The sequence below is a fragment of the Perognathus longimembris genome, chromosome 23 (assembly GCF_023159225.1).
Source record: "Perognathus longimembris pacificus isolate PPM17 chromosome 23, ASM2315922v1, whole genome shotgun sequence".
Taxonomy (NCBI): domain Eukaryota; kingdom Metazoa; phylum Chordata; class Mammalia; order Rodentia; family Heteromyidae; genus Perognathus; species Perognathus longimembris.
In genome coordinates this window covers 1,771,540-1,788,463 of record NC_063183.1, presented here as the reverse complement: position 1 = coordinate 1,788,463, position 16,924 = coordinate 1,771,540, and the positions used below count along the sequence as shown (strand labels likewise).

The window sequence follows — 16,924 nt, the reverse complement described above, 5'->3', positions numbered from 1 at the left end:
CTTAGGGTACATTTAAGAACCAAACCATAAAATATTTTTTTTTCAGATATGCAGCAATGATGATAATAAGAGAAGCATGCACATGTAAAATTTATGTCTTAGTCCTCTGAAAAAAGGTGTTTGGAGGCCCTTAAGCTCTTATAGAGATTATGAAATAGGCCTAATATTTTTGTCCGTATCCTTCATTCTCTCCTTTACCACCTCCCTACTTGTTATATTGTATTCGTCAGCTCAGGCTGCCATAACAAAAAACACTATAGACAGAGTGGCTGAAGCAACAGAAATTTATTTATTTTTTACAACTCTGGAGCTGAATATCCAAAATTGAGATGTTGGCAAGTTGGGTTTTTCCTAACGCCTTCTTTCTTGGCTGGCAGACAGCTTGCTGCTTGCTGGGTTTCCCATGACATTTTCTCTGTGTGGAAGCACAACCTTGGTGTATCTTATAAGGACAGGTTATATGGAATTAAAACTCCATTTGATCTTAGTCACCTTTATAAAGTCCCTATCTCTGGAAATAACTTTAGAGTAAAGGGACAAAATTCAGTCCACAACATCTATTCTACATCTTGATCTCTTAGTCTGTCTGTCGGTCTCTTTCTTTTTCTCTCAAGAGTCTCTCTTTTGGTGCCAGTATTGGGGTTTGAACTCAGGGTCTGGTCACTGTCCCTTAATTTTTTTCACTAAAGGCTGGTGCTCCATCCCTTGAACCATAGCTTCACTTCCCACATGTTAGTGGTTACTTGGAGATAAGAGTCTCACAGACTTTCTTGCCTGGCTGCCTTTGAACCTCGGTCTTCAGATCTCAGCCTCTTGAGTTGCTAGGGTAATAGGCATGAGCCACCAGCATCAGGCCTGGGTCATTTTCTTGAAGGAGTAGAGGTGGGGGAGGGACGTCTACTTCAGTCTTCCTGGTGTTCTGAAAGGGGACATCACCTGGAGTGTTTCTGGTAAGCCACAGTATTCACCCGCATGCTGCAGGCTCACCCCACTGACCCCCAGCCCCCCATCAGAGGCTGGTATCAGTCAGATGTGCAGGCTGTTGTAGTATTTGCTTCCTCCTGTTGATCGCCTGAAGAACTTTCTTTCTGGGCCCCAGCTGCATTTGTATGTTCTGAAGGTCCTCATCGGAGCAGAGCAGCAGAGCTTCTAGATCAATCTGTTCTCTCAAGAAAATGGGAAGGAAGTCTTCCAAGTGCTGAGACTGTAAGAATACTTCCAAGGGAGTGGCGTCCGCCACATCTTCTTCCCACTCCACTTCGTCCTCACCCCATGGCAAGTCATCCTCCAGGCCATTTTCCTCTCCCTCATCATCATCGCCCTCAGCTTCCTCAGCCTCCACTGCTCCATGTCTTTGGAACAATTCGCTGGACATTTTAAAACCTAGCTCTCTCTTGCTGTCGTCGATGTCTTCAGGGCTCAAGCCGCTGTTTCTTTTAAACACAATGTTGCCCAGGCCTGGACGGTTCAGGATGGACTCGTGTTGAGCTTTGCCATCGTCTTCTGTTGAGAACTGGAGTTTCTCTCTGAAGTCGCCAGCGACAGGGTCTTCCTCCTCCTCTTGGAACACTTCCATCACATTCCTCTGCCCTCCTCGGTCTCCCCTGCCCACCTGCTCTGCGGTGTCTTTGCTCTTCTTGAATTTTAACTTGAAAGTGTCTTTGATGCCCTTAGACAGGGATCCGAACGCCCCTGTCGCAGAAGCATGGGAAGTGACTGGCCTGGAGACCGGGCCTGTGGGAGAGGTCACGGCGTCCTCCTTGCTGTGGCTGCGGGTCATCTTATGCTGGTGTTTCTCCTGGAGTCTCTCACACTCTCTGATCTGCCTCCTGACATTCTTCTGGGCCTGCTCCTTCAGCCTGGCAACTCTCTTGGGGTTCATGATGTTCTGGGCAGTGGCAGCTTTATCCAGCAGAGCAACACATTCGCTCTGCTCCCTGCTCGCTGCGGCCTCCAGTGGAGACTGCAAGTCATTATCCAGGGCAAAGATGTTGGCTCCAAAGTTGATCAGGAAGGAGACACAGTGCGCGTGGCCATTGGATGCTGCGTAATGTAAAGGAGTGTTTCCCCAGATGTCACATCTGTCAGCATCACCCCTAAAAGAGAAAATAAGGATGTAGGGTAATTATTTTCTCTGAATATGATGTTCCCAAAAGATAGATCATGAATAATAAAGGAAAAGCTGGGCACTGGTGGCTCATGCCTGCAATCCTAGCTACTCAGGAGGCTGATTTCTGAGGATCATGATTTGAAGCCAGTCCAGGTGGGAAAGTCCATGAGACTCCTATTTCCAATAAACTACCAAAAAGCCAGAAATGGAGCTGTGGCTCAAGTGAGCAAAATGAAAGCTCAGGGTCAGTGCTCAAGCCCTGAGTTCAAGCCCCAGGATTGCACATACTGAAGAAGAAGGAGGAGGAGGTGGAGGAGGAGGAGGGGAGGAGGAGGAGGAGGAGGAGGAGGAGGAGGAGGAGGAGGAGGAGGAGGAGGAGGAGGAGTGAGGAAGGAGAAGAAAGAAGGAGAAGAGGAGAAGGAGGAGGAAGGGGAGGGGGAGGAAGAAGAGGAAGAGAGAAGAGGGAAGAGGAAGAGGAAGAAGGAGAAGAAGAAGAAGGAGGAAGGAGGAGGAAGAGGAGAGGAGGAGGAGGAAGAAGAAAAGAAGAAGAAGAAGAAGAAGAAGAAGAAGAAGAAGAAGAAGAAGAAGAAGAAGAAGAAGAAGAAAAAATGATGATACATTTTAATGAAGGCATATTTTGTTGATGTTGACATATAGTAGCTGCTGTAAGTCTTGATATGTCACCAAATGACAACAAACATCTTATCCCATGATTTCTTTGTATGGGGAAAAAACCCCATAACTTTCTGAAAAATTCCATGACCAAGCAACTTTTGTACCTTATTGGGCAGAATTGGTCCACATGCCTAAGAGAAGGGAAATATATTACTATGTTTTACTTGGATCAGTTAGACTCTGCCCCTAAAGCTAGTGATAGGATTACCCAGTGGAATACTGGTAAATGTTTAACAATTGACACACCCAAGATGACCAAAGCTCTGCTTTATACCATGTGCCAATTACTATCCACCATGACACATTCTGAGTTAGCCATGCAACCCATAAGTTAGCAATGCAGTATACACAATTTAGAAGAGATGAACAGTAGCATACTAATATAATTCTTTTTTTTGCCAGTCCTGGAGCTTGAACTCAGGGTCTGAGCACTGTGTTCAAGGCTAGCACTCTACCACTTGAGCCACAGCACCACTTTCGGCCTTTTCTGTATATGTGGTGCTAAGGAATCAAACCCAGGGCTTCATACATACTAAGCAAGCACTCTACCACTAAGCCACATTCCCAGCCCCCTAATACAAATTATTATGCACTGGTAGCTCATGCCTACAATCCTAGCTACTCAGGAGGCTAAGGTTTGAGGATCAAGGTGTGAAGTCAGTTCAGACAGGAAAAGTCTGTGAGACTCTTATCTCCAATTAATCACTAAAAAGCTAGAAGTGGAGCTATGGGTCAAGTGGTAGAGTACCGGCCTTGTGTGAAAAAGCTCAGGGACAGTGTGTAGGCCCAGAGTTCACAATTTAGTATTCACACACACACACACACACACACACACACACACACACACACACAGAGTTTTGCATTCAGATCACCATCACCACTAGCAGAAATTTAGATTGTCAGGACTGGGGGCCCCTGAATAGACTCAGTGAATCTGAATTTATAATTTAACAAATGATCCATAGGCTCACGATGGGACACATGGAGGAGAATGATGAAAGGGATGACATCGATCAAGATACACTGTACTTATAATTTGACATGTCGAATTAAAGACACTTTGTACAACCAGTGAAGGACAATAATAGATAAATAAGCCAGGTGCCTGTGGCTCACACCTGTAATTCTGGCTATTTGGGAGGCCGAGATCTGAGGATCGAGGTTCAAAGCCAGCCTAGGCAGGAAAATCCTCTGAGACTCTTATCTCCAATTAACCACCAGAAAGCCAGAAATGGACTCATGACTCAAAGGGATAGAGTGCTAGCCTTGAGCAAAAAAGAGCTCTGGGACAGCGCTCAGGCCCAGAGTTCAAGGCTCATGAGTGACAAAAATAAAATAAAATAAAATAAACAGTTTTCTTGGGCAGCCTCTTTTTAAAAGGCTGTGTTTGGTCAGCCCAAGTGAACTATTTTGAAGCAAAGGAGTCCCCCCACCCCCCAAACCATGGCAGTCACATCATCTCAGAGAGGCAGAGTTCCTCACCCACAGACACCCACGTGGTTTCAAAGAAGGACTCAAGTATCCAAGATATTACTATAGGGGCTGGGGATATAGCCTAGTGGCAAGAATGCCTGCCTCGGATACACGAGGCCCTAGGTTCGATTCCCCAGCACCACATATACAGAAAACGGCCAGAAGTGGCGCTGTGGCTCAAGTGGCTGAGTGCTAGCCTTGAGCAGGAAGAAGCCAGGGACAGTGCTCAGGCCCTGAGTCCAAGGCCCAGGACTGGCCAAAAAAAAAAAAAAAAAAAAAACAAGATATTACTATAGACATAAACAAAAAATACTGATTACATTGGCTTGAAATTATCCTTGAACTGGGTAAGCTAACCAAGAAAGTAGTGGGAGAATACATTGTAGGAAAAGTGACAGGGTATTATAAAGTCTGGGTAATATCAGTATGCTGAAGGGCATTAACTAGTGGAATTGTTCCATGTAAAGGACCATAAATGACACTTAAAAGGGGAGGAAGAGGCCGGGCAATGTGGCTGAAATTGGAGGATCCTGCTTCAAAGCCAGTGAACTCAGGAAAATCCAGGAGATTCTTATCTTTAATAAATCAACAAAAATTCAGAAGTGGAGCTGTGGCTCAAGTGGTAGAACATCAGCCTTGAACATAATGCTAAGGGACAGATTCCAGACCTTGAGTCCAGGCCTCAGTAGCAGCATAAAATAAATTAAATGCTTAAATACATAAATAAAGAAAATGGGAAGAACATGAGGAAAGTCTGAGATGACTGTAGTGTGTGTGTGTGTGTGTGTGTGTGTGTGTGTGTGTGTGTAGCCACAATTCTATACTTCTACCCTTTTCTACATTTAAACTCAGTACACGATGCTTTTGTTCATTGGCTAGACCTCTACCAACTAAGCCATGCCTCGAACCCCAGTTCAGGTTATTTTTCAGGTAGGGTCTCATTTTCTTTCTGGTAGCTCTACACCTCCAGTAATGGGGATTACAGGTGTGTGTTAACAATGCTGTCTTATTTGTTGATGTGCAATCTTGCTAACCCTTTCCTTGAATGGCCCTCAAATGCCATCCTTTAGATCCCTTCCTCCCAAGTTGCTGGACTCACTGCACAGATCAATGTGCCTGGCCTTAAAAACATCTTCTTTAGAAAACAGACTCAAATGCTAGATGCCAGATTTACGCACGAAGCTGTCTATAAGATGATTCAGTAGTTTTTCCAGTGCATCGAAGAAATTTCCACTTGCACAAATTCTATTCAAAGACAACTTTTCAAATTGATGTAAAATTTAAACGAAAGTAGTAGGAAACAGTCATACTAACAAGGCTTGTCAGTGCTTGTCTTCTTTCACATTTCCTGGTGGAGTCACCCCCTAGCCAGCTAGGAGTTCACAGCCCAGCCCTTCACAGCCGAATCCAGCACCAACAGCCTCTGAGAGCCTATGCTTTCCTTGGGATAAATTCGGTCTAGAATTATTTCCCCCACCATTTGCTTTTCTCAAGAAAATAATGGGAGATGTTCAGCTGAGTGTTGGTGGCCTATGACTGTAATTCTAGCTCATCAGGACTCTGAGATCAGAGGATCACAGTTTGAAGTCAGCCTGGGTAGACAGATCCAAGAGACTCATCTCCAATTAACTAGCAAAAAAAAAAAAAAAGGAAGTGGAGGCGTTATTCAAGAGGTAGAGTGCCAGGTTTACGTGAAAAAACCAAGCAAGCCCTTGAGTTCGAACCCTAGTACTGGAACAAAAGAAGAAAGAAAATAAAGATTTTTTAAAAATCCATCATTATCCTTGATTTAAGTCAATAAGTACATCTGAGCAGTAATTTTTAAAGCTGGTTCATGGTTACCACTAAATAGGTTTAAATTACATTAAGCATCTTTTCTGTTCTAATTGCTCTTTTTGAAGTTGATTTGATTTTTCTGTAAAGCTGTTCTTGGAAAACAATACTTTTGAAAAATGTTTTTCTACATAAGAAAGAAATTATTTGGGCTCATAATAATCAAAGATATGTAAATTAAAACAATAGATTTCCATTTTCCTCTTCAAATGGTAATTAGTTTAAAATATAAATATTTGGTTTTAGTAGGACTGTGAGAAATGAATGAGGCTGGGGAAAAGAAAGTGGTTCAAATTTCCCAGCACAATGCATGTCATAAAGCTCTAAAATATGGCAATCCTTGGAATCAACTTTTCTACCTTTAGAAATTTATCTGAAAGTAATATCAGACCCTTGGGTACCAAGGACATTTACCATACCTTTACTTATAGTAGCTAAGAAGACTATAAGAGAAAAAAAATTTGTTTTGTTTTGTGCCCTTCCTGGAACTTGAACTCAGGGCCTAAGTGTTGTCCCTGAGCTCTTGTGCTTAAGGCTTATACTCTATCATTTGAGCCACATTTCTACTTTCGATTTTTTGGTGGTTAGTGGCAATGAGAGTCAGAGATTTCCTGCCTGGGCTGGCTTTGAACCATGATCCCCATATCTCAGCCTCCCGAGTAGCTAGAATTACAGGCATGAGTCACTAGCATCTGGCCTAAAAAAGATTTTTAATGAGGTAAATCCCCATAAAGAAAGATGAATGTCATGAATCATCAATTGAATGAATAAATCCTGAAATCTATTTTCATCTGTCACTGAATACATGAAAAAAATGTGGTATATAAATGGAATACTATTTGCCCTAAAAAAATAAGAATATCATGTCATATCATATAAAGGAAAACAAGCCAGGGAGAGAAAGATCAGTACTGCACGATCTCATGCACGTGGAATCTGAAAAGCAGAATGTGTCGGGAAACAGTAGAACCAGAGGGGGAGGGGACAGGAGAGATATTGGTTATGGGACAAAACATTTCAGTTAGGAAGATCAAGTTCAAGTGATCCATTGTGTATATAGTGACTATAGCTAATAATAATGTATTATACATGCGAGTAGGTAAAATGACATATATAACCTACAGTTAGTTGTTTTATAACATACACATGTTTCAAACCATCCACTGAATGTGTACAGTTTTATGAGACAGAGTCTTGTGGTAGAATCTAGAAAACATTTGAACCCCTGATCCTGTTCCCTTAGCCTCTGGAGGGCTAAGATCACAGGGGTGGACCCTAATACCTGGCAATACACAATTCTTATCAATTTTAAATAAATAATGCAACCATAAAATAGAATACTAGGTAGTCACTAAAATAGATCTGACATTTAATAGCTTGTAATGACACAATATGCTTATATTAATAGTTAATAGTTTATTAACTGTTAAAATAGTTAATACTTTACTATTAAAAGTTCGAATGGCTATTTAATATGCATATTTTCCCGTTTTTAAGCTCAAATGATCTGTGATACATTGTTTGATGCTCAGAAAGGTTTCCATACAGTTTGCATGGGTGTCTCTTTAAATGAATTATAAATTATAAAGGTTCTTATATATGACCAAGAGTTGATATTAACTTTAAAAAAGCATTTTTAGTAGGCTCATACCTGTAATCCTAGCTATTCAGGAGGCTAAGATCTGAGTATTGAGGTAGGAGAAAGCCTATGAGATTTAAAAAAATTTCCAATTAACTACCAAAAAAGGGAGCTGTGGTTCAAGTAGTAGAGTTCTAGCCTCAAGCAAAAACAGCTCAAGGACAGCACCAAGGACCTGAGTTCAAGTCTCAGAACTGTGTCACACACACACACACACACACACACACACACACACACACACACTTTAGAAAGTGAGAAATACTGAAGACCCCAGTGAAAAAGTAGGACATTGTTATCAATTCCCATTTCACAAAAGTGGAAATACAGGATTCACTAAACACAAAAAATAATTTTCAAACTCACCAATAACCAAAGAATATTAAAGTCATACTAATAGATACTTTTGGACCGTTATCATATTGGCAAAAAATGAACACTAACTTTCTGAAGGACAGTTCATCAATACTTCCCCCAAAGTCACTGGATGTTGCACACACACTGCTATGTCTGAATATCTGGGTCCTCTCCAGGATTCATGTAGAAACATAACCTCCCAGGTGGTATTATTAAGTGGTGCGTCAGGAGGGTTCTGCCCTAGGAATGGAAGTAGGTGCCCTTATAAAGGACTTGATGGAGAGAAATGGCCTCCCTGTGTGTCCCTTGTGTCCCTCCCACCACACTTCTCCCACCAGAGCATGCAGCGCAAGGGCCATCTTGGTGTCAAGGTTGGAGGGCTCTCCTGACACTGCACCAGCGGATGGACCCAGAAATTTCCCTTTGGAGAATTTATTCTCAAGCAACTATGAGCGACTATTTCTGTACAAGGATAATCATCACAGTACTTTCTAGCTAAGGGCAAGAACTATGTATGAGATGACGACCTAAGAAATAACTTTGTTAGTAAGAATGCTGAAATGTACCTAAAATTAAATTATAGCAAGTATCCAAGTGCTTTCAGGTCATGCCTGTAATCCTAGATACTTAGGAAGCCAAGATCTGAGGATCAAGGTTCATAGCCATGCCAGGGCAGGAAGGTCTGTGAGCATCTTACCATAAATTAATCACCAAAAATCTGGAAGTGGAGCTCTGGTTCAAGTGGTAAAATGCTGGCTAGCATTCTAAGGAACAGTGGCCAGCTCTTGAGTTCAAGACCCAGTACACAGCACAAAAAATTATGACAATATACTGACAGGGTATATACATGTGACATGTATATATACACACCTATATTTGTATAGGGAGAACATATAAATGTGAACAGCATGGCCCAATAGGACATTTTCTTTGTGTTTGTGAACACATATATAGTTTTATTTTTCACATTTTTTGCACTACTTGCGTAATTAAACAGCAACAGAACAATTATTCTAAGAAAGCATTTCAGGTTATAAAGAGGGCAAACATCTAATCATATAAAGTAGTATTTATCGAAATGAACTCCAAGAAATGGAAACGAGGGTTTTTTTAAATAGCTGTTTTCCTCTTGTCTTGTTAGTTTATCTGTCTTTGTGAGGGTAAAGAAATGGAGAAATGGAGGGACAATGCATGAACAAATACAGTAATGGTGCTCACTGGACACTGTGTTGAAAATGAGCTACACAACTTGTGGGTGAGGATAAGGGGGAAAAGCTGAGAGGAGAGCAAGGGAAGGGGTGACATTATTAAAAGAAGACATTATTAAAAGACATTATTAAAAGAAATGTACTCTTTATCTGACTTATGACTCTACACCTTAAGACTCTACACTTATGACTCTATCACCTTTACGATGGAAAAAATAAAAGCTAACCCAAAATAAATGATTAGATGGCAAAAAGGCTACATTTCAATCCAAAAACATAAAAATACTCTTTTATTTGCACCTCCTTTCATCCAGTCCTATTTTTAGATTTGAATGTTTTATGTACAAATTTCACCAGCTGGGTTGGGAATGTGGCTTAGTGGTAGAGTGCTTGCCTAGCATGCATGAAGCCCTGGGTTTGATTCCTCAGCACCACATACACAGAAAAAGTCAGAAGTGGCGCTGTGGTTCAAGTGGTAGAGTGCTAGCCTTGAGCAAAAAGAAGCCAGGGACAGTGCTCAGGCCCTGAGTTCAAGCCCCAGGAATGGCAAAAAAAGGGGGGAGGGGGTCAAAGGTGTAGCTCAGAAGGTTGTGCGCCTGCCTAGCAAAGGAAAGGCTGAATTCAAACCCATGTACCACACACACACACACACACACACACACACACACACACACACACGTGTGCACGCGAAAAGAAAAAGAAAGAAAAGGAAAAAAAGAAGAGTCTCACAGACTTTCCTGCCTGGGCTGGCATTAAACCTGATCCTCAGATCTCAGCCTCCAGAGTAGCTGGGATGACAGGCATGAGCCACCAGTGCCTGGCTTATCTTGACTATTAAAAGAGTCCCCAGAGCCCTGTCTGCCTTTGTGCTACTACCAGGACGATATTTATAACTATGAACCTGCCTGATGACTCTTCTGCATGAACACCAGCCATGGCTCTCCTGGCCCTATGATAAAGTTCTCCTCCCTCACAGAGAATTCCCACTCTTCTTATCCTGTTTTCTCTCTGTTTTGTCCTGTCCCCTCAGCCATGGGCAGCCACACTCCAGTTCTGCAGAATACACAGCACTCTGCATTACAGGCAACAGGTTCGTCTCATGTTTCTAGTCCCACCTCACACTCTTTCCACTGAGAAAAGCCACTCCTCACCTATCAGGGTAGATTCCTGTGCCATTTTGTGCCATCTCCCTCCCTGTTTACAACACACATTCTAGATGACTCATTCGATTTTCCTCTCTCAAATGATTGGTTACTACAAACATTCTACTCTCCAATTGTTCAGTGTCTCTGCAGGCTAGGGTGTTAGGGAAGGCTGAAACTGAACAGCCACTAAGTATTACTGAATTGAATTTACTTGGCTCCTTTATTTACATGTTTTCCTTTTCCCTTCCTTTATCCCTCTGTGTGTGTGTGTGTGTGTGTGTGTGTGTGCACACGCGCGCACACCCCACACACATATGCCAGTACTGGAGCTTAAATTCAGATCCTGGGTGCTGTGTCTTAGCTTTTTTTTTTTTTTTTAAAGTTTTTATTATAAAACTGATATACAGAGAGGTTACAGTTTCATACGTTAGGCATTGGTTACATTTCAAGAAAGAAATGATTTTCTTATTTCCTTATTCTCCTTGGGAAGATGGAATCGTCTTCCTTCACAAGCAAGGAAGTTGTTTGTGCAGAGGTTTATTGTAAATAGGTTTTGAAAAGGTTGTAGGTCAGTCCTATAGAAGTACTTCCATCGATGAATATGTATAATGTCAGAAGTAAAATTATTAATGAATAAAAGCATAAATATGTGTACACATTTGCTACACATTTCTTTTCAGAATTTTTCTTAAGAAAATTGAATGTCTCTGTTGTGAGACGTTATCAAGAGCCAATTGATAGACTTCTTACATCGATGGAAGTACTTCTATAGGACTGTCTTAGCTTTTTTGATCAAGGCTAGAACTCTACCAATTGAGTCACAGCTCCACTTCTGGCATCTTGGTGGTTAGATGGAGATAACAGTCTAATAGATATTCCTGCCTGGGCTGATTTTGAATTGTGATCCTCAGATCGCAGCCTCCAGAGTAGCTAAGATTACAGGCCTCCCACCCTTTACCCTACCCTTCTTGAGTCAAGAGTTGTCAACACTGCCTAACTCCTCTGACAACAGGCATAGCAAGCAGAAGAAAAAGAGCTACCCAATAGCCATATTAAAATTTTGGAGTGTGTGTGTGTGTGTGTGTGTGTGTGTGTGTGTGTGTGCTGATCGGAGTGTAATAAGTTAAGACAGGTCTCTTTCATAGTTTATAAAGCCAGCAATCCATCGAAGAATCTTGTGTTTGCTGGGCACCAGTGGCTCACACAAGTAATCCTAGCTATCTGAGGATCTGAGTTCAAAGCCAGGCTGGGAAGATAAATCCATGAGACTCTTATCTTCAGTTACTCAGCACAAAGTTAGAAGTGAAGCTGTAGCTCAAGTGGCAGAGCACCATTCTTGAATGAAAAAGCCAAGCAAGAGAGTGAGGTCCTGAGTTCAAGTCCCAGTACAGATACAAAACAAACAAAAACCCTGGGCTAGTGTTTGGATGGGGTACTCACAACACTGTAAGACTTTATTAGCATAGATTAAAAAAAGAAAAAAACATCATTTGTCCCAACCAAAGTTGACAACTGAAAACTTAGTAGAATGGTGATCTCTTTTTTTAAAGAGTCCATGATATAATTTTTTTTTTTTTTTTTTTTTTTTTTTTGCCAGTCCTGAGCTTTGGACTCAGGGCCTGAGCGCTGTCTCTGGCTTCTTTTTGCTCAAGGCTAGCACTCTACCACTTGAGCCACAGCACTACTTCTGGCCATTTTCTATATATATGGTGCTGGGGAATCGAACCCAGGGCTTCATGTATATGAGGCAAGCACTCTTGCCACTAGGCCATATTCCCAGCCCATGATGTAAATTTTATGGAAAATATTTTTTTTAAAGACATAGAATTAAAATCTCTCCCCTTCCCTTTGAGAAGACCTGTTTTAGAGTTTCAGGGTCTCTCTCCTGCATACGGTTAACAGATACAGCATCCTCATTGTGCCAGGTCTCAGTGCCAAAGAAAACTTCACATCGCCTTCTTTCTTCTAACCCCCCCCTCCCCCATCTAAGCAGTCTAGGAAGCCGACAGTGTTTGTCCGGACTTCCCTGCTCCTGGCTGCTGCCTGCCATTCTCCCCCACCTGCCTCCAGTGGGCCCGGCAGGTGAACTCACCCCCGGCTGCAGATCACTTCCAGAGCTTCCATGTTCCCATGGTAGGCAGCCAGAAGTGTGGGTGTCATGCCATCTTCATCACAGAGGTTCAGATCGCGCTTGGTTGCCTCTTTGAGAAGCTCGAGGTAGCCATCACTAGCAGCTTGGTGGTAACGTGTGGACATGTTGTCTGCTTGCCCAAACTTGGCCAGATACCTCTCTCCAGGCAGAGCAGAAGGTGGATAGCACAGCCTTCCTGTAGAGCTGGTTAATCAGTGACCAGCAGTGTCACCCCAGGGCAAAGCTCACACACTCTTTCTTCTTGGAGCTGAGCCAGAAAGGCTCATAGCCCTCAACTTGGACCTTTCTTTTCTGAAATGGCCATGACACTAAATCCCAAAGCCTGCTAATTTTATCTGTGGTTTGAGACATAATTTTTGCCATGTCTGTTTGCAACTGTGGGGGGGGGGTGAGAGAGAGAGAGAGAACACAGAGAGACAGAGAGAGAAAGAGAAAGAGAGGCAGAGACAGAGACACAGAGAGACAGAGTGTACTGGGGTTTGAACTCAAGGCCTAGTTGCTGTCCCTTAGCTTTTTCACTCAAGGCTGGCACTCTACCACTTGAGCCAAAGCTGCACTTCCAGATTTTTGGTAGTTAATTGGTGATAAGAGTCTCAGGGGCTGGCTTGGAACCACGATCCTCAGATCTCAGCCTCCAGAGGCCTGAGCCTCTGGCATCCATCTATTTGCAGTTTCTGAATGTAATATATCTAAGCACAGAATGTAGAAATAATTCTAAAATATCCACAGCTCATTCAGTTCACTGAGGAGGTAGGATTTGTATCTTGAAATTTACAAGTATACAACTTAGTGGTTTAAATTTACATGATCCAAATGTACTTTCACAGCGTTTCTATCACAGGACAAGTATTCCTTGTGTTCATTTGTAGTAAGTCTCTATTCCCCTCTCAACTCTAGAAAACTATTGATCTGTGTATATTTGCCTTTTATAAGCATTTTGTATATATGCAGAAACATATAATGTACAGTCTTCTGTGCTTTTTTTTAATCAAGGTGTAACTTTTGAAGTTCATTTATTACTGAATAATATTTCAGTCGACCTAAATAGAAAATATGCTTTATTCACCCATTCAATGATTGACAAGCATTTGGGTTGGTCCCATGTTTTTGTTAAACTGTGTTGCTATAACCATTTATATACAAGACTGGAAATGTGTATTTCCACATCTCTTAGGGCTATATTAAGGTGGGAATTGCTGGTGTGTATGCTAAGCTTATATTCCAAGTTAAGCAATTTCTAAGTTGCTCTTCTAAAGTTCTACAGCACAGTAGTATTGCTGTGGGTGATAATAACTAATTGCTAATTGCAAAGTAGCTAGAAGAAGCTGGGCACTAGTTACTGATGCTTGTAATACTAGTTATTTAGGAGACTGAGATCTGAGGATTGAGGTTCAAAGCCAATTCAGACAGTTAAATCCATGAGACTTATCTCCAATTAATCAGCCAAAAGCCAGAAGTGGAGTTGTGGCTCAAGTGGTAGAGTCCCAGGCTTGAGCAAAAAGTTAAGGGAGAGCATTCAGGCCCTGCATTCAAGCCCCAGTACTGACACATACACAAAAAGTAACACTATATCCAAGACATATATACAGTCGCAATGCTAATGACGCTGTGCTCCATATTTAAAAATAAAAATGTATATATAAATTGCCAAGTTATTTCCCCAAATAGTTGTACCATTGTACAACCCATGGAGATTTCAGTGTTTCCACATCCTTGCCAGCTATTATGATTGTCTGTCTTTTTGTTTGTGGTCATCCCAGGGAGTGTATGAGGGATTACTAGGCTTTAATTTGCATTTCTCTAATGGATGCTTTTCAAGTGTTATTTTTGTAGCTATTCCTATGTCTTCTACTCAAATCCTTTCCCTGTTATCTTACTGGATTTTTCTCTAATTAATGAATTATAACCATTTTTGCATATTCTGGATACATGTCTTTTATCAAATATTTGTGATAGAATGAAAGAGAAAATAGTAGCTAACTAGCTAGCTAGCTAGATAAATTTATAGAACAAAGTATTTGGGGGAAATGTGTAAGGTTTTTGTTGTTGTTTTGGTACCAGTCATGGTGCTTGAACTCAGGGCCTTGATGCTGTCCTCAAGCTTTTTAGCTCAAGACTAGCTCTCTACTACTTGAGCCACATCTCCACTTCCAGCATTTTGGTGGTTAATTGAAGACAGAGTCTCACAGATTTTTCTGCTTAGGCTGGCTTCAAACCACTGTGATGAAATTCCCAACATCCTGAGTAGCGAGCATTATGAGCATGAGCCACTGGCAGCTAGCTTTTTAGGTTCTTTTTTGTTTTGCCCCCAATTTGTAGTTTTTAATGTCTGCATTAGAAAGGGAAAATAGATTCTGATTAATAACTTGACCTTCCACTTAAGAAAAGGAGAGAAAGTATAAAAAGCTAATGTAAAGGACACAATATAATACCACAATAATGTCCAAAATTTATTTGTAATGAACATAAAATTAAATGGACTATCTCAGTCATGTTCTACATATAATAGACACATCAAAATATAAAATTATAGAAAGATTAAAAGCAAAAAAAGGGAAAAGTTGTATCCAGCAGTTGCTAATAGAGAATTAGTATAACTTCACTTCCAGCAGAACATGTTGACATCTGCCAGCGATACCAGCAATTTAGATTAGGAGCACAGTAGCCCAAGGCTAGTTTAACAAGATGTTAGCAACCCCCTATCTCAACAAAACAGCTGGGCATCGTGATTGCACATCTGTCTATGATCCCAGCTACTTGGGAGGCAATCCAAGCCAACTCAAGCAAAAAATTTAAAGACTTTACTTAAAAAACAACAAAAAGCAAAAGGACTGGCTCAAATCACGGAGTACTTACCTAGCAAGCAGATAAAAGAAGCCCTGAGTTCAAACCTCAGTACTCCCATTGCAATATACATACATGCATACATACATACATACTACGTGTGTGTGCATGTGTGCGTGTGCTTGTGTGTAACATAATATATATGTAATGTGTTTGTGTCTTTAAGTGTTTGAACTCAGGCCTTTTGCTTGCTAGGGAACACCTGAGCCCCATCCCTCAGCCATTTTTACCCAACCCAGCCTGGACTGTAATCCTCCTATTTACACTTCCCATGCAGCTAGGATGATAGGCATAGGCATGCAGCACCGTGCAGAGCTTATTTATTTATTTATTGTGATGAGGTCTCACTGACTAGGCTCTAAACTTCCCAATCTTTACAATCTTAGCTTCCCCAGAGGCTAAGGACTATAAGCATGCGTTACCATGTGCCAGTTTCTTTTTCTTTTCTTTTATTCACCACAAATACTTTCCACACTGTTACAAAATAGTTTAATATGTTTGGGTCATGGTCTACTAAACTGATGTCAAGAAGGCATTTTTGAAGTCAGTAATAGTTTATCCCTCTTAACTCTTTCTGCCCACATCTTTATTCCAAGGTAATTATTCTGCCCACTCTATAAAAAATACAGAGCTTTTATCCTCTGGTTCTTCACAAGCATAATTAGCTCTGTGGGTCACTGTTTCTTTTTGTGGTTTTGATGTGAAAAGCAGATGGAGCTGGAGATACAGCCTGGACAGCAGCCTTATTTGGCTGTTACAAAAACAAAAACAAATTTTGTGTTTAGCAGAGAGTGATAGATTCAAAGATGATTGTGGATACTTGGAGATAAAAATTAATCTTATTCCTCAGCTAAGTTGGGCATGAGTCTCATTAATTTAAACCCAATTGCATTAATGACTATAGTGTGATATAGAAAAAATATATATGTGGAAGAGAAGGTATGGCTCAAGTGATGGGACATCAGCCTTGAGTGAAAAAGCTAAGCCAGAGTGTGAGACTCTGAGTTCAAGCCCCAATATTGATACAAAAACTTAATTAATTTTTAAAAAGAAAATAATTTTAACAGAGGGCTTCTCAAATATGTATTACTTAAAGGGTAAACAAATGCAGCAGTGGTACTCACTGGACACTATGTTGAAAATGAACTATAGAATTTGTGGGTGGGGACAAGAGGGAAAAACTAGGAGAAATCAAGGAAAGTGGTGACACTGTCCAAAAAGAAATGTACTCCTTATCTGACTTATGTAACTGTAACTCCTCTGTACATCACCTTTATAATAACAATTTTAAAATGAATTACTTGTAGCAGAATCCTATATGCCAAGCAATCCAGGAGTCTGCTATCCAAACATGATGCTAAGATGAAGGGAAGAATGATGAGCAGGAAGTTGAACAATTGTAGAGACCAATGGAAATGGATGATGTGGAAAGAAGGAAGAATAAAACTAGTTTCTTAGCCTCAGACATCCAAGTGAGTTGGACTTAAACTT

General features: G+C 41.1%; 1 protein-coding gene across 1 annotated transcript; it reads right to left on the bottom strand.

Annotated features, from left to right (window-relative positions):
- Positions 1-790: 790 nt before the first annotated feature.
- Positions 791-12,728, bottom strand: Anks4b (ankyrin repeat and sterile alpha motif domain containing 4B). The gene is made up of 2 exons (XM_048331899.1): positions 12,530-12,728; positions 791-2,096 (listed from the first exon to the last, which is right to left on the bottom strand). Exons 1-2 carry the CDS (start codon positions 12,691-12,693, stop codon positions 1,010-1,012), a joined length of 1,251 nt encoding a protein of 416 aa, XP_048187856.1. The 5' UTR covers positions 12,694-12,728; the 3' UTR covers positions 791-1,009.
- Between the last annotated feature and the right edge of the window lie 4,196 nt (positions 12,729-16,924).